The 20,932-nt window shown below is 43.4% G+C and overlaps 1 protein-coding gene across 3 annotated transcripts in view; it reads left to right on the top strand.

The window, feature by feature from the left end:
• Window positions 1-20,932, top strand: part of ITPR1 (inositol 1,4,5-trisphosphate receptor type 1) — a 317,422-nt gene that overhangs the window by 270,449 nt on the left and 26,041 nt on the right. For all 3 annotated transcript variants that reach the window (XM_046673482.1, XM_046673473.1, XM_046673467.1), the window contains 7 exons: window positions 3,497-3,672; window positions 7,816-7,980; window positions 13,077-13,272; window positions 14,657-14,749; window positions 15,952-16,091; window positions 16,654-16,819; window positions 19,724-19,884. In XM_046673482.1, the coding sequence (XP_046529438.1) occupies window positions 3,497-3,672; window positions 7,816-7,980; window positions 13,077-13,272; window positions 14,657-14,749; window positions 15,952-16,091; window positions 16,654-16,819; window positions 19,724-19,884 (1,097 nt within the window). The remainder of the gene's footprint in view (window positions 1-3,496; window positions 3,673-7,815; window positions 7,981-13,076; window positions 13,273-14,656; window positions 14,750-15,951; window positions 16,092-16,653; window positions 16,820-19,723; window positions 19,885-20,932) is intronic.

Genomic DNA, 20,932 nt, shown 5'->3' with positions numbered 1-20,932 from the left:
AGTGGTTATGAAACCTTGTTGTAGATTTGGAAATTCCTATAGAGTTCGGGGGAAAAACAGTTGTTGACCCAATCAGGGTCTCTGGGGCATCCTGTTTCTTGCCCATCCAAGTTTGAGACCCACTGTGTGAGATGATAGGGGAAGGTCCTTCCAACTCTACAATGGTTGTTCTCAATGTGACATCAACCCTGGCTGATCTTAGGAGCCCAGGCTTCCTATTTTGGCAGCATGGGCTTTAGAACTGTGTGTTCGTAGACTAAATGGAAAGCATAGTTAAGATCTCCTGAGAGAGAAGGAAGGTTGATCTGACCTAAGGAAGCCCTTTCCTCTATATAGTGACTGAGGTTGCCTCACACACATCAGTTCACTCTCAGAGGGATTTATTTTTTTCTTTTGTAAGCCATGTTGGGGGCATCTTCTCTACTCACTGTTAACCATCTTCAAGAGGAGGATTGTACTGCCCCTGCCTAGAAATAAGATCTGGTTTGTGATCCGAAAGTAGTCTTTGAGATCAGTATTTGTTTTTGTTGAATCCTAAAACCAGGATTTCTAAAATGTCCCTCTTGCAGGTATGTAATAATCTTGTTATGTGTGCTAAGGTGGCTCTGTGGCTTACAAGGCCTGTGGCTGCCCAGAATGCCGGTGGCCTTAAAAGCTCCTTTTCAAAAGTATCATTTTCCTCCTTTATTTCAGAAATGCTGAATCACACAGTCTTTCGAAGCATGAAACTTGAGCAGCTTCAGATTTCTTACTGAATTTATAAGCCTGCCATGATGATTAAAGCAAATATAGTACTACTTTTTAAACTTTTTATTATTGAAATTTTCAAATATACATACAAGTAGAGAGAACAGTGTAATCTGCCATATACCCATCAGCCCAGATTTAACAATTATAATATTTTGTCAATCTTATTTTATTTATCCTCCTACTATATTTTCTTCAAGATTTTTAAAAAGTCTAGACATCTTGTTGTTTTGCTCATAAGTACTGTTTTTTGGGAATACAGTATTATTTTTTAACACCGCTTTTGTAGTAGAGAGACAGCAGGATTTTATATTGGCCCCTTCAGGATTTGGGTACATGCATTGTGCTGGTCACATTTATTATAGTGAGATCTTAAGAGGCAGTTTAAAATGGTCATTAAGCACTTAAGAAAATAAAAGGCAAGCCACAGACTGGGAGAAAATATTTACAAAACATACATCTGACAAAACGCTTATATCCAGAATATATAAAGAACTCTTACAACTCAGTAATGAGAAGACTACTCAATTAAAATAAGGGGCAAAAGATTTGATCAGATGCTTCACCAAAGATGATATATGAATTGCCAATAAGAACATAAAAAGACATTCAACAGCAGTAGTTATCAGGGAAAGGCAAATGAAAACCACAATGACATACTACTAGAAACCTACTAGAATGGCTAAAATTAGAAAGACTGACAATACCAAGTATTGGTGATGATGTGGAGTGAGTGGAACTCCCATATATTATTGATGGGAAGGAAAAATGGTACAGTCTCTTTGGAAAACAGTATGGTAGTATCTTATAAAGTTATACATATGTTTAGGATCCAAAAATCGATTTCCATATATTTGTCCAAGAGAAATAAAAACATACAGCTACTCCAAGATTTGTATTTGAATGTTTCCAGTAGTGTTATTTGTAATAACTCCAAACTGCAAACGACTCAAATATCTGTTAATTATTGAGTAGATAAATGAATTGTGGTATATGCTTATTATAAAAGACTACTCAGCAATAGAAAGAACAAAATGTTAATATACACAATAACCAAAATGAATTAAATTTGCTAAGTGAAAGAATTAAGAAGACTACCTACTAATAGGATTTTTTTCCCCATTTTTATGAAATTCTAGGAAATGCACAGCAACAGTGATAGAAAGCACATCAGTCGTTGCCTGGGGGTAGAGATGGGGCAGGATATCAACTTCAAGGGCACAAGGAAACCTTTCAGGGTGATGAAAGCGTTCATATCTGATTGTGTCGGCAGTTACATGTAGTTATATGACTGCATAAACTGCTACAATTCATCGGATTGTACACTTAAAATGGATGGGTTTTATGGGTTTTTTAAAAAATGGTGGTTAAGGACCATCGACTTCAGAAGCATATCTTCTCCAGCCATTTGCTGTGTCACCTTAGGGAGGATGTGTAACCCAAGACTCAGTTTTCTCTAGAGTAAAGTGGAGATAATAGTACCAACCTCAGAGCGTGGTCTAGAGGATTAAATAAATCATAATCAACATAAAGAGATTAATATGACATCTAACAATTTTTTAATGCACAAGAAGTGACACATATGCCCCAGTATCTACTTCTTCCTGCATTTCTGAAAAGCTTCTGCCTCTTTGTGCCCATTTCTAATCAGGTTTTCCTTTTGAAGGATATCAAAAAGGAAGACGTAAGCAGCTAGGGCTGGGGGAATGTTTTTAGAGAGAAAGTGAGTCTCGGCGGGCGTGGACCAAATGAACTAGGGCAGCCAGCAGGCTCGTGGAAGAGCTGTAACCCGCGAGGCTGTCCCTTTCCTGGATGGTGCTGCCATGCTAGCAGTTCTGGAGAAGTGAAACTCCTTTATATAAGTGGCCTTAATCATGTAGTGCTGCTTGTTTACATCTGAAGGAGACTCAAAATGTGATAGCATTTGAAATAGGGGTGTTTTTTTTTAATGAGTGTTTTACAGAACTATATTTTTAGCCATGTTGGCTCATGTTATATAACCAGGCCATCTCGTGGGACACTCTAAATAGAACTTGCAATAGCAAGAGATGACAAACACTGGTATAAGCTCTTTGACTACAAGGATAGTCTAATTGTAGGATGATGCTAACGATACGGAAGTTGTCTTCTTCCTCCCCTGGAAGAAATCTGATTCAGGCGGGGGACGTACAATTTCCCTTTGCATACTTTTAATAAAAATTAGAAGTTTAGGCTTCCAGTTCACCTTTCCTAACAATGAGGTGTGACACATGTATGAGTTTTGTTTATTGAATAAGCATTTGATGACTGCCACCTGGGTGCCAAGAGCTTCCCTTGTGGAATTTGGAGTCTGATGGGGGTGGAGGAGGCGGCAGGGGAGAGAAGGACAAGTAGACTGACCACTAGGAAATAGTGTCCTATAGGGATGACCAAGGGGGACAGAGAACTCAGGGAAGGATGGAGCACGTGGCAAGTTTTGTGAGGAAGAAGGGGATGGGGGAGGGTTCCTAGAAAAGGTAATAGCAAAGCTAAACCGAAGATGAACAGGAAAGAAAGAAGAATTTCTCAGGTAGAGGGAACATGTGTAAAGGCTCAGAGTTCAGAAAACACGGATGTGACCGGTTATTTCTGGGGCAGAGAATTGGAGATGAGAGTTGAGACAAATAAGCCCAGAGAGGTGATTGAAGAAAGTGTAATTAAACCCAGTTTGGTCTGTCACCTCTACTCGGTGAAAACTCTGATCTGTGAGAGCCCGGCCTTGTCTTTCCAGGAACACTGGAGCCACACTGGTCGGGACTACTGTGGACAGCCATGCTCATCTCTCTGGCCATCGTCATTGCCCTCCCCAAGCCCCATGGCATCCGAGCCTTAATTGCTTCCACGATCCTGCGGTTGATATTTTCAGTTGGGTTACAACCTACATTGTTTCTTCTGGGAGCTTTCAACGTAAGTATGAATAACTTCATAGCTGCTTTTTTGTTTATGTGAAAACAGGAATGCCTTCCATTCTGGTCCCTAGAATCTTGGCTTTCAATGCAGAAAAATATTGTTTGGGTCAACTGTTAAAATAGCAGAAGCAAGAGAGAGTCGTGGGTGGACATCTCCCTCTTAACCATCTCACGGTATCGTGAACTTCTTAATGTGTTAGTCAGGCATCAACAATCTCGTTTTTAGGGAATATCCCTCTTAGAAGTTAGGCAGGAGGAGGAAGAACAATTGTGATTTAAATTAGTTTTGCCAATCTGGCCAAAAGTTTGCTGGAACAGGAGATTTTAGCCAATAAGTCAAATGATCAAACATTGAGGGCCACACAGAACAGAGAGGAGAGGCCAGAAGAATTGTTCAAACACAGAGATGAAGCAGGTACAGAGGTTAGAGAATCAGAGAGAGTTCTTTAAAAGTCAGTGGTGATGTTTGGAAATGCTATTTCACTATAGAATCCAAGCTCATCTCTAGGAGAGTTCTTAGGGAGTGGAGACAGCTGATGTAAGAGATAAGATATATTGGGGAGAGGTTTCCTGGTAAAAGGGAGGAGGCAGCTGGGGCATGTGAGGCACTGTTGGGGTCTAAAATGGCCTTCCAGCAGTTTCTGCCCTGAGCATATAAGGAAGCTGAGGTCAGTGTACAAAAATGGAAATCACATTGCAAAATAAGGTTAATATAGTAATTCATTGCAACAAAAAATGGCCCCAAATGGGTACTCAAATGACAAAGTCAGCAAGGACATCAGAGGAGAAGAGACACTCCAAGCTGACAAGCTTAGGAGGAGACAGGGCTGAAGTTCTGTGTGAAAGAATGGGACGGACCTGGCCAGGAAGCCTGGATTGAGAAGAGCATTTTTCCCGTAGGCTCCATAGGCCAAAGCAGTAGGGAAGCCCAGGACAGTCTCGAGAGACAGTAAACAGTTGAGTTTCACCTCCACGTGGTTCATGCAGTGACATGTAGGACCTGATCCTGTACAAGTCACCTGGGCACTGAATTTCAGGATAATGCACTTGGGCTTCATGCTGCAGGCCAGCGTTTCTAAAATATGTTCACAATTGATAAATCTTAGGTGAAAATGTGGTTCCATAGTTAAATCAATGTGGGAAATGCTGGGTTAAACAAAATTAAAAGTTTTCTACTGCAGGATTTCTGAGACTTTAACACACTGGTATGGGTCATGAATCTCCAAGAAAGCAAAATGGCGTATCTATGTCTCCCAAACATATTTAAAAAAAACAGTTTTTATTTTTAAGTATCCCTTGGGATTAGTGTGGTACAGAATATAGGTTGGGAAAGTCTTTTCCCAGAAGTGGGAAATGTCTCAAGGTTTTTTGAGCAAAGAAATGGTATATACAAAGAGGTATTCTTGAGAAAATTCATTCAGTAGTGGCACATTATGTGGATTCAAGTGGAAGGGACTGGAGGCAGGGGGACCATTTAGGGCCTCTAGCAGAGCTTTTGATTAGATGTGACAAGCCTACATCTTGGTCATAGCTTAGAAGAAAGAAGGAAGGTACACATGTCAGAGCTGCAACAGAAATAGTAACATGTGGCAGGCGTAGAGTCAGAGCCTTACACCTGAAAGCAAGGTAGGGTCTTGGTCTAGGGCCTCTTCTCCAGGCAAAGAAGGTAATACTGTCTTGAGTGGGTGATGAAGGAGGCAACTCTCACTCCAGATTTTCAGTCATGGATAAGTGGGAGAATAATAAATGTATCCAGCTAAAATGAAGTCATGCAAAGACCTAGTTTTCAGGGTGAAAATACACTTAAATTGTTGATTTACTGGACTTGAGGTGACAAGTTATTAATCTTAGCTCTGGCATTTGGAAATGCTTGACTAGAGTGACAAAGACACACCAGTGTTGGAGATGGGAATGTAGGCATCGCCTGCAGTGAGTAGAAGCTATTAAGAAGGAAACAGAATAAACAAACGAAAAAGAGGAAAACCTCTCAGTGTTTCAGAGGTTGTCTTCTGTAGGCTGTCAGGTTCTTTCGTTTCCCCGGCCTTTAATCATTCGACGGTTATCCCTTCTTGAACATAAATCAGTTGGGGGAAGACTCAAGTTAGATAATTTCTACCACTTATAATAACATTACTGGGGGCAGATAAAACAACTAGAATAATTATTTAGAGGGAATGAAAAAAGAGCAACACCCACATGGAGCATATGGGAGAAGAAAGAGGAGCTCTGGACAGAGAGAAGGCATGTTGGAGATCTGAGAGCTAGCGAAGCAGGCCAGGATGGTGTCCTGGCGGCCAAGGTGAGGAGACTGGTGACAAGGACTGGGTGGAAAGCCCTGTCGTGCCGCGGGAGCTGGGGTAGGTGCTCAGAGCAGACAGGGGAAGACTGCTGCATGTCCCTTGCAGAACAGGACTTGGGGAGAGCTGCCCCAGTGGAGGTAGGATGAAGGCCAGATCCAAGGTTGATCAAGCAGGGTCAGTAGGCAGTGGGGCCAGCAGACTAAGACCATGAATAGGGGATATTTGCTGGTGGAGCAATGGGGAAATGAGGGCAGGAGGTAAAGGGGAGACTGGATTCAAGTGAAGTGGATTACTCTGTTGTTTAGATAGCAAGAGCCTGGGCATGTTTGAGGTCCTGGAATGTCAACCAGAGCATGGCCTTTTTTTTTTTCCTGAAACCCCATCACCACAGTTCATCCAGAGTCGATGATACTTTCTCACCCTATGAAAGATCCTACACTGGCGAAGCTTAGAATATTGGGAAAAAACAAAACAAAACAACTGGTGGGTTGAAGGTTTAGTCTGTCTGAGAAAGCCGAATGTTCTCTATGGGTGTTGGCTTCCTCGCTTATCTGATTGCTGAGAAGCTCGCTTACACTGACCCACCAGATTAGCTGGCAGAATTTCCCCAGCACCTGTGGCCAAGCTAGCTAGGGTAGCAGAAGACGGTTTTACCAAGTGCATCCGAAAAGCATTCTCTCCAGCCTTCTCCTGATTCAAGTTTTTCCATCAACATGTCGCTGGAGACAGACTTCTAGGCATGGGTTTCTGTCAAAAGTGGAACTAAATCATGCAGTGGAACAACCTTCCATTGCAAGTGTCAGAAAACCTTATCCATACTAGTTTAAGCAAAAAAGAAAATGTATCGGTTTATGTGACTGAGAAATCAAGAACCTTCAGGTGTAGCTGAATACAGGTGCACAGACAAGAGCATCAGGGCCCAGTTCCTTTTTCCCATCTTTTGGCTCTGCACTGGTGGTACTCTAAGGCTCCATGGTATGGCAGGATGCATGCCAACAGCTTCAGAGCTTACTTTCTGCCAAGTTCAAGGTCGGGGGAAAGAACAAAATTGTCTTTTGCTGCAGTGCCAGGGAAGACCTCAGTGGGTATCATTGGCTCCGTTTGGTCACTTGCCTATCCCTGAACCAATCGTTATTGCCAGGGGAATATAATGTTTCGACTGGAGGGAGGGAGCACACCCCCCAGCCTCCCACTCCCAGCCCGACATCAAGGACTGATACGTGGAAAAGGATGGATCCCTGGAGGAAAAGTAGAAGTTATTCCTAAAAGAGGGGGCAGGGGAATAGGACCCATCCTGAAGTCCCTTACTGTTTTTTTGTTTTCCCAAGAAAATTCTCATTTTCCCTGTGAAATTAGGAGCAATGAAAGACAAGAACTGGTTGCTTCTCGTTAAGTTGCAACCCTATAATGCCTAGAACGTAACAGAAATTCAGAAAACGCTCTTAATCATGCTGATCACAGGGTTTGTGGATTGAGGTGACTTCTGTGTTTGACTAACTCAGAATGTTAGAAATGATTCATATCTCATTTTGAAAATCATAATTTCAGTATGTGTTAATTTTGTTTTTGTCATACACAAATGCCACTTGATTACTCTTGCACACAAAATTATTTGACTACCACGTAACTTGTAATATGCCTGAAAAGCAAAGTAATGAAATTACTTAGAGCTGCAAAAAATAGTTCTTAGCGGGCTTGGTGGGCACTTGATGCAAAAGGAAGCTTTAGTTTGGGCACAATTACTGAAATACGTTTGGGTGAGAATTGCCCTTAGCTCTCCTGAAGAGTCTGAAGTGTGGCATAGTCCATGCTTATCTGACTGTTCCTGTCATTGTTCTCAGGTCTGCAATAAAATCATCTTTCTAATGAGCTTTGTGGGCAACTGTGGAACATTCACCAGAGGCTACCGAGCCATGGTTCTGGATGTGGAGTTCCTTTATCATTTGTTATATCTGCTGATCTGCGCCATGGGACTCTTTGTGCATGAATTCTTCTACAGTTTGCTGGTGAGTTCCTGGTGTTGAAAGATTTTACCTGTTGAAAACCAGGAGAGTGTCCAGCATCCTCCCTCTCATCACAGACCCCTTCTTTTAATGGTGATGGGTGTGCCTGGCCTAACAAGGTCGTAGCTCCCCTGCACACAAGGTTTGGGGGATCTGGAGAGGAAAGTTACCCCGGGAGCAGGTCAGCTACTAGGAGCCCTGGAGGTGCACGGTCCCACCGCGTGTGTGCACATCAGACCTTTTACTTTTCAGTAATGGATGATGCCTGCCATCTGGATCAGGAGATATTCTTCCCCTTATACCTTTGTTTTTCTTTATTTCTTGGACTCAGCCAGGGCTTACCAGGGAGAGTATTTTTCAGACTGTCATCTTCTTACGATTCTCATGGGATCTATTTTCCAGTGAAAACACGTGGTGAAAATAAGAGCAGGAGCTATTTTCAAAATCCAGAGATCCACGATAAGGAGCTTGATGGATTTGTTGGTTCTGGAGACCTTTTCAGTAGAAGTTATTTTGTTACAATCTGAGCCAAGTGGTCAATGTCTTGATAGTCTATAAAATGAGTTGGTTCCGTCACCTTCCTCCTGAGCAGGTTTTTAAATTATCCAGACCTGTAGAGTTGTAGATAAGACACCATTTTCTCGTATCTACATCAAACGACAGGAAGCATAAAACTGACCTCTCTGCAAGCAAAACCAGCCATAATGGAACTAGAAGTATTAAAATGTTTACGAGGATAAAAAATGGTCAAGACCTCAGTGTTGACTTCAGATGAGGGACTTACTTGCAAAAGGCAGAACAAGGAAAGCTCTTCGAGGAGGTGCTCTCCATGTGGTCTCTGAGCTGGTTACTTAGCTGTTCCGTGCCTCAGTTTCCCCATCTACAAAATGAGAACAATATATCTCCCTTACAGGGCTGTTTTAGGGATTATCTGCAACTGTGTGTGTCAGGGTCTTAGAATAGCGCTGCCACAGAGTAAATGCTTTGCAATTGCTAGCTATTATTGTTGTCTTTGTCATCACATATTCGCTGTCCCGTCTAAAGCACCATATAAAGAATTCACCATTCAGGTCATCCGGATTAGCTCATTCCATTAGCGGTGGGTGTTGGCAGACTGAGGGGAATGGATTCTTCTCCCTCATTTTAAAATAGGTCTGGCTATACTTTGAGGTTTTAGGCAAAGAGGTCTCTGGCTGTACTTGTGGTTGCCATTATGCGGCCTATTTTGGTCACTCTGTGGCACAACTCTTTAGAACTCCGTGTATATTTCTGAGCTTTTTTGTCTCATGCAGTAATGTCCCTGGATGAGGTTCTGGGTTGTGAGTCAGGGAGACCCGTGTCTGCCAATCCAACTAATTCCTGTCCTCGGTCGGCAGGGAGGCAGAGTTCAGTCGGAGTCTCCCTCATCCCTGCTGAGGGGTCTCCCAAGATGCTGGCGATTCCCCTTCAGACAATGCCATCTCTCGCAGGGACAGTTTGACTTCTCCTACAGTCTACATCCAGTTGGCTCCCTTTCCTTTTCTGCTCATTCGAACCCTCTTCTTTTGGTCACTCGCAATGCCAGGTGGTGCCAGTGCTAGATGTGGGGGATGTCAAGACGAGACAAACCAGTATCGTCCCTGCCCTCACGGACCTCACAGTCTAGAAAATAATAGTTACTACCATTTATTGAGTGTTCGCTGTGTGCTCTTTTCATACACTTTCTCACAACTACCTTTGAGGTAGATGGTATCTCCAAATTACAGATGGTGAAACTGGCGCTTGGTGAGGTTAAGGTAAATTGCCTGGGGTCACACAGTGAGTAAGTGGCAGAGATAGGATAGCGACTCAACTCTCTTGACTCCCAAGTCTAAGTTCTTAAGCACAGCCCTGAACTGCTTTTCATTTGAGCTTGTGAAAAAGTCCCTGCTTCAAAGAAACTGGTATTTCCCATTTCAGTTTGCGTTCGTGGCCTCAAATCTCTAATCTGTCACAGAAGGATAGAGTAACTCAGAGCTTCCCACCATGTTACCTGAGCTCAGTTCACTTTCAGAAAAACTTAATAGCATCAAACCAAATTGTAGCTGGACACCTCTCATATGTGCTTCTGGATGTTTTCTAAGCTGTCTCAGCCTTGACTTGTCTGTGACCTCAAGTGATGTGTTCTTGTTGGTGTCAAAAGCAGTATTTAACGTGTCTGTTGAGAACCACAGACAAATACTGAAACCATTCAAATTATTCCACAAATAATGAAAGCCAGCGACAGAAAGGAATTGGACAGAGACCTCCAGCAGGGAAGACCCACACTGGGTTGTGAAAGGTCCAGGCCAACAGGCCAGGAAGGGAGAGTAGGAAACTGTGGCCTAATTGAAGTGCTGGGGCCCCCCAAGACTGGCTGAAGCCTGCATTCAAGCTGTGTCCTTAGAAAAATATTAACACCCTAAGATGACAATGTGCAAAGTTCATAGGCAGGTAGTTAACAAAAGGAGAAATCCAGATGGTCACTAAACATGGAAAAATGTTCATTCTTAATAGTAAACAAAAACATGTTAATTAAAACAACAGCGTGGAGCTAGCCCTGATGGCCAGTGGTTAAAGTTCGGCCCTCTCATCGCTTTGGTGGCCCAGGTTCAGTTCCCCAGCATGGAACCACACCACTCATCTGTTGAAGGCCATGCTGTGGCGGCAGCTCACATAGAAGAACCAGAAGGACTGACAACTAGAATATACAACCATTCACTGGAGCTGTGAGGAGGAGGAGGGGAAAAAAAAGAGGAAGAGTGGCAACAGATGTTAGCTCAGGGCGAATCTTCCCCAGCAAAACAAACAAACAGCAGCATGATCCCGTGTTGTACCTGTGACATTAGGAAAGGGTCAAAAGCATGATCATGCCCGGTTCTAGTGACAGTGTCCTAAAATGGGCACCGTTCTCTAACAGTGGTGAGTATAAATTGGTACAACCTTTCTGGAAGGCAATGGGGTAATAAGTTTGTATTATAACATTTGATCCAACAATTCCATTTCTGGAAATTCACCAAAAAGAAGTAACTGGACAAGTATGTATAGAGGCAAGTACAGAGGGGTTCATCACAGCATTATTTTTAATGACATATAATTGAAAATATCATGATTGTTTAAAAAAAAAGAAAAGATATTGGTTAAGTAAACTGTGACTTTCCATACAGTGAAATACTAGGTGATCCTTTTTTACAGGAAATTGTTTATGACTGCTTGGTGAAAGAGGCTGACTATATGCCAATGTTATGGTATAATATTTTTGTAAGAATGTGTATATATTACATTTTTTCAAATAATTCTTTAAAATTATTTTGGAAGGAAATAACTGGTTGAGTAGATGTCTATAGATGACAGGGTTATTAGTCATTTTTGTTTTTCTTTGTGCTTTTCTGTGTTTTCAAAGTTTTCTCCATGGAACATGTGTAGTTTTCTAATTGGAGGAAAGCTTTTCCTTTATAAAGTAACACATGTCCATTGTTTTAAAATAGGGAATTATAGATGTATGAAAAGAAAAAAAATCACTTGTCATTTCAGTGATTTGGGGGCTGTATAATCTCTACAGTTCTTACTCAGAAAACAAGTGTCATTTCTTGTCGTCTGAAGTTGCTCTTACTTACCGCTCTATAGTGTGTTGCTGGGAAATATTTAACCAACATTACCAGTACCATTAGCCTTTTGTACTCTTATGTTGACTAAACGCCTCTTCCTTGCTTCCTTGGAAGTATCCTACTTTACTGGTATCCTTCACACTGGTCTCAGGACACAGATTGGCGTTATGGAGGCAGAAGGGCTAATGGACCAGAAAATGAACTCAGATGTACAATTCTAAATGGAAAGGGACTGGGAGATCAGCTAGTTCAGTCCAGTGATTTTACAGAGGAGGAAACTGAGGTCCAGAGAGGTTACATGGTTCCATCAACATCGTGCAACAAATTAAAAACAGACTCAGGATTTAAATCCTTGTTCCCTGACTCACGTCACTGTGCACAGTCATTCCCCAAAGCCACAGTGGAGGCAGAACCTTCAGGAGAGGATTAGATGTCAGCTCAGAGGCCATATTAACCTAGCTCCCAGGTCCAAGAATAACCCCAGAGAGCTCTCCTCCCATCACCCTGCACCATTCCTCCAGCCAGATGTCTGAGACGGTAGTTCTTAGAAAGCCAGCCATCGGTCCTCACATACCTATAAGCACCTACAGGGATCCTCCATTTCTCAGGAGGCCAACTTCTTAGCAGAGGGCAAGCCTAGACTGTGAACACATTGTGAACTGCAGGGGGTCGCTGCCCCCACTAGGGGGATGGGAAGGGTTTAGGCTGCCTCGTGGGTAACCACCACCAGTGTCCCTGCCCATACTCTGTTGTGACCTTGGCCCAGTCTCTTCATCAGGAAATTAATGATAATTACCATTTCTTGTGTACTTAGCCAGCACATAAGTGTAACTGTATGCAAAGTACTGTATGTACATGGTCTATTTATTCTTCACATTAACTCTCTGTCCTCCAGTCTGCACATGAGGACACTGAGGCTCAGAGGGGAAGGAGAAAGTTCCTAGCCCACGGTCCTGATGGCAACAAGTAGTTGAGCTAAGATTTAAACCTCTGTCCGACTCCACAGTCCTTGCTCCCTGCACTGGCCTGTTGTACGTTGGCCTTCCTGAGACTCTAAGCTCCAGGAGGGCAAGGACCAGGACTTGTGTAATCCTATAGGCAGAGTGGTCGGCCCTTAATAGAAACTCAGTAAATACTCCCTAAATGATTGCGTCCCAGGACCCTCGTCACTTCCCTCTCCCTCGCTCTCTGCAACTCACCGGTACAGCTCTGTATTTTCTCTATTTCCAGGACCTCTAAATTGTATGTACACTACTTGAAATTGCTACTGTTTCCTGCTCTCCTTTTCTTTGTTTATTTTTCCTCCATTTTACCATCTCAATTTTCACCATGAAGACATGCAAGATGTTGTGTTAAGATAATAGCCTGTTGTTTTTGAGTTTCCAAGAGGTGAATTCTCTATAAATCAAGTTTTCATCGTGGGATATTGATGTCCATCTAATATAGAGGCTTCTTAAAATTGTCCCCTTGTCTTCTTTTTGTTTGTTTTTAAAGCTTTTTGATTTAGTGTACAGAGAAGAGACTCTGCTTAATGTCATTAAAAGCGTCACTCGCAATGGACGGTCCATCATCCTGACGGCGGTTCTGGCTTTGATCCTGGTTTACCTGTTCTCAATAGTGGGCTATCTTTTTTTCAAGGATGATTTCATCTTGGAAGTAGATAGGCTGCCCAATGAAACAGCTCTTCCAGGTGGGTTTGGGATTGTCTCATCTTTTTTTTAATGTTAAAAGAATATTTCCTGATTGTAACTGACCTAAAGAAAACAATGACTTTAGGAATCTCTCTGTTGTATTTTCCTAAATCCCAGAGCATGAATTTTGAATACAGGGCTTAGTTCTTTATTCAGAGGGTGTGTATGGTGTATCACATGCTAAGCGTGAGTGTCCAGATCCTACATTTAATTTATTCACTAAAGTCATATTTTAAACTAGTACAACTTTTTCTTAAACAATTTGACTGGATATATTGAAAGCACAGTATGCATCCCTGTGGCTTGGGAAATCTACTTCTAGGAATTTATCCTTAAAGGGGAAACCTGCTGACTATGCATGTAGAAACACAAGTACATGGAAGCGTGTTCACAGGCAGTGTGAAAGTGGAAGCAATCTAAGTATAAGGGAGGGGTTCGTCTTGCATTAGCGTATGGTCCGTTCATGGGGTGGTGTGCCCCGCAGACATGGTACATCTTTATAAACTTTCATGGAAAAATACCCACAAGATATCGTGGGAAACTGCAAAAGAATAACTACAGTAGGATCCATGTATATTTTTTAAAAATTAAAAAGCTCATATATGTCTTTTAAAATATGGAAGAATATACCCCCAAATTGTTGGCAGTGGCTATCTCTGGGGCTTTCTTACTACTTGCATGTTTTATAGTGAGCTTCTATTATTTTCATTTAAGGCAGGAATGGAAGAGATTTCCAATTCTGAGAATGAAAAAAATGACCATATAATTGAGTGACACATCCAAGGGCTTTTTCCTTCAGTGAAAATCTTTGACACTACTTAGCGCAATATTACTGGTTTTTCATCAGGTAGCCAGGCACCCTGAGTCCAAGGAACAAACTAGAATTATTGTGACTAACTAAGCCAGGCAGCCTACTACTGCCTCCCAGATACTGCGTTCTTGGCGTGCATCTCCTGCTCCAAGTTGACACTGAATGTCATTTCCTGCCGACCATCCTAGGGTTCTGAACTAAACGGGTCTGGACCTCAGGCATCCGCTAATGCCCACTGATGCTGCTCATGCAGGCTTGGAATAAGTCTTGCTGGAGTCTGTATGTTCAGTAGTATTTGTCGAAGAGTTTCAGCTGTTTGTCTTTAAAGTTGGAGAGGTGCTATTTAAGTGCGATATTTCTAGTAAGCCTAGAGGAATTGACATTTCTGGCTTTTTTCCCATCCAGATCACCAAATGAAAGTGTAAATTACATCTCTGCTTTGAATTTCTATGCAGGATCGTAGGGTGTTATTTATGTAAAGAATTGTTTAATCAGCCGTGAATCGGGGACTTGAAACATTTTAACCATATGCTGCCGGATTGTTCATCGTGAAATTTCCTTCCCTTCCCCAGATGCCGGGGAGAGTTTGGCAAGTGAGTTCCTGTACTCTGACGTGTGTAGGGTGGAGACTGGGGAGAATTGCTCCTCTCCTGCACCCAAAGAAGGTAGGACCTTGTAGCCTTAAGCCCCACGTTGTGCCAGGCTCCTCTAGAAGCTTAGACGGTGCCCAGGACGTTGGAAGCAGAAGAAAGCAGATTCACTGCTCAGAAGTAGTGCTAGTAGCAACGGGGAAAGGCTGGGAAAGAGGAGGGAGATGAAGGGTAAAGAATGCTACGTGGGAAGAAGATATCTGCTTGCTTGAGTGAGCCAATATTTACTGAGTGCCCACTATCTTTCAGGGATTGTGTTGTCCTCTAAGATACAGTAATATAGTGGGAGGGCAGGCAAGCACATTGATGGTCTCTAGAGAGTATGCTAAATGCTGGGAGTAAGGATGGAATACAGAAGATAGGCACCCAGCCTAATACTGGAGTAAGAGTATTACTAAGGATGTGATAGTTAAACTAAAACAGTAGAATCTTAGGTGAAGAAGGAGGGGCAGGTATTCCAGTTGGACGGAATAGCATGTCTAAAGGCTTGGAGGTAGGGAGATACTGATCATGAAGAGGAAGAGTAGCAAGAAGTGAAGTCAGAGAGGCCGACAAAGGGCCAGATCATGAAAGGTCTTACATGTCAGGCTATGGAGGTTAAACTTCATCCAAAGGATGATTGGAAGTTGTTGCAAGGGGAGTGATATGATGAGATCTGTGTTTTAGCAAGACCATTCTCACCACAGCTGGAGAAAAGAACAAGGTGGGCAGCAAGGCATGGTTCTTCCTTCAAAAACCAGTAACAATGGACAGCCTCAAATATAAAGCAATTTATCCAGAGGACCTGCTATAAAATGTTGCTGGATTTGGCCCTCAAACCCTCCCCAGTGAGGAGCCTGGGTCCTGTGGCATTACCCTCAGCTGAGAAGAGATGCTCATGACTCAGAGTATTTAGCAACTTATGTAAGGTCAAACACCTATTCAGAGCTGGGACCGGAGTTTAAAATCTGGAAAGGATAGGGAAAATTTAGATTTAATAGAGGGAAGGGCAATTCTGACATGGCTCGAGAAATTAGGAGGGCTTAGTGATGAAAACAGAATTGCCAAGCCGACTTCAGCTTTTTGAAAGCAACTATTTGACACTTGATTCCTTAATGTTATTCTTTCTTGTTCCCATCTGTCAGCTTGTGAGATGGCATTCGGGAAACATAATCTCAAAATCACGGCATCTCATTTCCCTCACGTTTTAAATCTGTTATTCCTTGCTGTGTTCGTAGAGCTGGTCCCTGCCGAAGAGACAGAGCAAGATAAAGAGCACACGTGCGAGACGCTGCTCATGTGCATCGTCACGGTGCTGAGTCACGGGCTACGGAGCGGGGGCGGAGTCGGAGATGTGCTCAGGAAGCCTTCCAAAGAGGTAGGAATCCCGAGGGGAAGGAAGAGGAACGGGGCGGGGGTGGGTGGTGAGAGCACAACGCAGTGGGCCTGAGCGTAAACTGAAGACGCGAAGGCAGAGCCGGGAGTGGCGAGCAGCAGACGTGCAGAAGGAGCTCGTTAAGGCTGCGTTCCTCTCGTTCATCACGCCGAGACAGTGCGGGGAGCCCAGCTGCCTGGAGAGGGGCGGCGACAGTCCCCCACTCAGTGTATTCATGGTTATTTCCTTCAGGTGGGTCTGGCCCACCTGAACGGATTTCCAAAACATCTTAGAAACCAGGAAGCTACCCTCCTGCACGTGCCACACAACACTTGGAGAATCCACAGTTTAGACACAGGGTATGAAAAGAGGTGGCAGTTGTGGCTTTGAAAGTTTGATGCCCAGTTAGCTGCCACCAAAGTAGACCGATGCGTGCTAGGGGGTTCAGGGTAACCGGGAGTGTTGGGACATCTGACCTGGGTGCAAGTCGTCCTCCTCCTGCCCTGAGCTCTGTGGACCGAAGGGTAGTGGGGTAACCAGACTGACGGAAACCCCACTTTTCCAGGAACCCCTCTTTGCTGCTAGAGTGATCTATGACCTCTTGTTCTTCTTCATGGTCATCATCATCGTCCTTAATCTGATTTTCGGGGTCATCATTGACACCTTTGCTGACCTGAGGAGTGAAAAGCAGAAGAAAGAGGAGATCTTAAAGACCACATGCTTTATCTGTGGTGAGTGTTGCCGCCCGGCTGTAGCAGGGAAGCCAGGCCCGACAGAGCAGGGGGGCGGGGGTGACAGGATTGTGTGCTGCCCGGCTCTTCACTAGAGGGGCGCTGCGGTGTTCTCGAGCATCTCTGCCCCTGGTGTTGAGTGGGCCTGTGCTCTGCCTCTCTTCTGCTGGGAAGTACTTGCAGTGCCCGTGGATTCTGTGCGGCAGTAACCAGTTTGTTTGAAGGAATAGAGTGTTGGATAGAAGAATGTCATCACACGTTATTTGAAATGAATATGTCTTGGGGTCTTTTGGTTGTTGGGCTGCCCGAGCATCTCTTAGTCCCATTCTAAATGACTAGAATGGAGATCTTTCATCCAGCTCCAGCCTGTGGATGTCCTCAGTGCAGCTGGTATCCGGCTTTAAGTGAAAAAATATTCCTCTTAGAGCATATGGTGAAAACATTCAGAGCTTGGGCTCAAGAGTCAGACCTGGGTTCTGATTAAGCTTCTGCCACTTACTAGCTGTGTAACCTTGGTATAGTCAATTGACTTCTCTGAACCTTCATTGCTTATCTATAAAATGGGTACAGTCATATGCACATCTCTGTAATATTGTGGAACTTGGGAGAGCTAGTTTCTGTAACACTCCTAGCGTAAAACCTGCATGTGGTAGCTGCTCGATGATAAACTGCTCCATAAGAGAGGTACCCGGGGCATCAAAGGAATCGTTTTCAGTATAACTACAGGGAAATACATGTCGATGTAAACTAATCAGGTAGGAATCTGGGAGCTGAGTAATCAATTCCGGATCATTCATGATACACTTACTAAATATCTAAATTTCCTACTGGTATGTCAACTCAAAAAATGAGCATTTTCCATTTAAACACTTAAATTCTTTGCTTTTTGCCTCCTTAAAACTATTTGACTTTTTTATTTTGACATAATTCCAGAATTACAGAAAATTCAAAAGAATAGTACAAAGAATTTCTATATATTCTTCACCCAGATTTCCCAAATATTAATATCATACTTCATTTACTTTATTCATACACACATACTGTTTTTCTGAATTTGAAAGTGGCCAGCATGATGCCCCTTTATCCCTAAATATTTCAATATATATTTCCTAAAAACAAGAGCCTTCTCTTATACATATGCAATGTAATTATCGAGATTGGGAAATTAACCAAGACATAATACTATTATCTAATGCATAGACTCTATTCAATTTCATCCTTTATCCGAATAATGTCTTGATAGCAAATGAAAGTCCCAGGTCATGTGTTACACTCAGTCATCATGCCTCTTTACCCTCCACTGACATTTTTGAAAAATATAGGTCAGTTATCTTGTAGAATGTTCCTTGATTTGAGTTTGTCTGATGTTTCCTCATGGCAAGATTGAGGTTATGCATTTTTTTATAGGAACATCAAAAAAAGTTGTATTCTCCTCGGTGCATCGTATCAGGAGGCGCATGATGCCAGTTCATCTTATAACTGTTCGTATGAACTTTGACCACTTGGTTAGTGTTTCTACACTAAAGTTCTGTCTTTTCTCTTTGTAATAAGAACTATTTTATGGAGAGATACTTTGAGACTATGTAAATATCCTATTATTCCTCAAATTAAATGTTAACCCGCTAGTTTTAGCATCCATCAATGATTCCTGCCTGAGTCTACTATTATGATGGTTGCCAAATGATGATTTTCTTATTTTCGTATTCCTTCTACATTTGTTAGTTGGCTTTTTGCTTCAAGAACTTTCTCTTCCCCCCGTGTATGTGTGTATATTTGTACTTTTGTATTTGTAACATGGATTTTTATTCAGTACATTATAATCCTTTACTGTCATTATTTATTTTAACGCTCAGAATGCACCAGATTTGTCCAGCAACAGCCCCTTCATGCTGGCTTCTGTGCTGGTCATGAGACCATCATTTTTTTTATGTACTTTCTTACTTTTTTAGTACCATGTGCTGTTCCAGGCTCAAGCCCACCTTGTACCCTCTCTGACCGAGTCCTGGTATCAGCCATTTCTTCAAAGAACCCTGGTTCTTTTTAGTGGAGGAGGGTATTTAGAAGCCAAGATCTGGGTGTGCTCATTCCTGTTGGCGTGCCACTGCTCCCAGGGCTTATTAGGGCACAGATCTAGAGGATACATATATGTGTATAGACACATGTATGTCTATACACATACATGTGTATCCACACACTCCTGTGTCGATTTTATTATACATATGAAAAAGGATGAGTTCGTACCCATACCTCTAATTCCAGTTCAACATTACAGCGTCTATTCTATCTTCCTCTCTTTCTGTATCTGTGCGTATCTGACAGTGAGAAATCTGGCTCCCGTTATCCACCGTGTATTTATTTATTTGCTCAATCCAAGAATACACAGAAACGAGTTCCAGAATTATTCACCCAGAGCTCGGCAAAATATAAACTTACCAGCTAGAATTCAAAATGTGTTTCAAGTTCTTTTTGTCCTTATTCTGTCTCCTCAAAAACCTTTGAACACGCCTACATTTGGGCCTTTACCTGGGAGAAGGGACCCCCACACTCACTGGTTGCCTGTTATGTGTGAGCACGTCAGGCCCACATCCCTTGAACCCCCGAACACTCCTGGAAGCCCGACGGCAGCCTTCCGCTTCCCTGCCCAGGCAAGCGAGGCATGTGGAGACCAAACAGTGACCAGTAAGTGGCAGAGGCGGGATTCAAACCCAGGTCCGTGTGATTCATAGCCTGTGTTTTCCTATTCTGCTGTCAAAGTGAACGCATTTAGGAGGCGAGCAGAATCGAGCTCTTTAGAAAGATCAGAGTGAAACCACAGCCTCCTGTCCTCTGTAGGGACGGTTCTTGGTGGATTTTTCTGCACCATGGCTGCTTACTTGGAGCCGGGGGCTTTCTGTCTCTCTCTAGGCTTGGAAAGGGACAAGTTTGACAACAAGACAGTCACCTTTGAAGAGCACATCAAGGAGGAACACAACATGTGGCACTACCTGTGCTTCATCGTGCTGGTGAAAGTGAAGGACTCCACGGAGTACACCGGGCCCGAGAGTTACGTGGCAGAAATGATCAAGGTGAGCGGCAAGGGCCCCTGGAGGCAGGTCCCACTTGGCCTGCCGGCCTGGCCTCTCAGCTCAGAGCATGGGACTGGGAGCCAGTGGGGAAGTTACACAGCAGAAAAATAACACCTGACGTTGACTGAGTCCTTGTCACAGGCGAGGCGCTAGTCTCTGGAGCTTCATGTGTCCTTGCAAGTGATCGTCAGAAGCACCAGGCAAGTGGTGTTATCCCCATTTTAAAGAAGGAAATACTGAGGCCCAGAGAGATGAGCACGTGGCCGCCTAATGGGGCTAGGGTTTTAACCTAGATCTGACTCCACAGCCTGGCTTCCCATCTTTATATACTCAGTCGTGCTTCTTGATAATGGATGGTGGTTTTTTTCTCTTTATATAAAAACTGCTATCTAAGAGGCATCTTAAAAAATGATCACTTGGTGTAGTTCAGCATGGTTTGTTTTTTTGGCCTTGGCCTAGCCTTTCTGGGAGACGCTTTACTAATCATCAGGAAGGGATCATATGATGGAGGGATTTGAGTCCCAGATTAATCTCCTTGCTGATGGGGGGAGTGTGACCGCCATGTCCCAGGAAGAGGCGAAGCCGCCACAGGTTTGCAGCGTGCTCTTCTCAGGCAGAGCTCCGTGGAGGCACCAGACGTGCGCTGGGGGAGTCCCAGGCCAGCTGTGCTTTCACACCTGTGATCTCTGAACTTCATTACAGTGTTCAAGGGCGTACGGTAGAGTGAGGAGGCATGAACTGTGAAGTCTGGGGAGTCTGATTTACATAGCGCGCTCTGAGGAGAGGGGGGCCAGTAGCTGTTAAGGAAGACTCCACAACTCACTGACTCTCCTCCCGGTTGTCAAGGACTTGAGCACTCTGCCCACTAATGAGTTATCCTAAGTGACCCCTGCTGTGTTTTTTATGCAGATATGACTTTAAAGCTTTTTATGTAAAGAAACCCCAAGAGATGTCTGTTCATATAAGGATCATTCGTGTGTGTGGACGCAGGCAGCCTTTCAGCTTCACTGCTGCCCCATCTAACACAGGCTCAGAGGCTCCTACAGGT

The sequence above is a fragment of the Equus quagga genome, chromosome 1 (assembly GCF_021613505.1).
Source record: "Equus quagga isolate Etosha38 chromosome 1, UCLA_HA_Equagga_1.0, whole genome shotgun sequence".
NCBI classification, from domain to species: domain Eukaryota; kingdom Metazoa; phylum Chordata; class Mammalia; order Perissodactyla; family Equidae; genus Equus; species Equus quagga.
The sequence above is the reverse complement of the archived record's forward strand: the minus strand, read 5'-3'. Positions and strand labels throughout refer to the sequence as shown.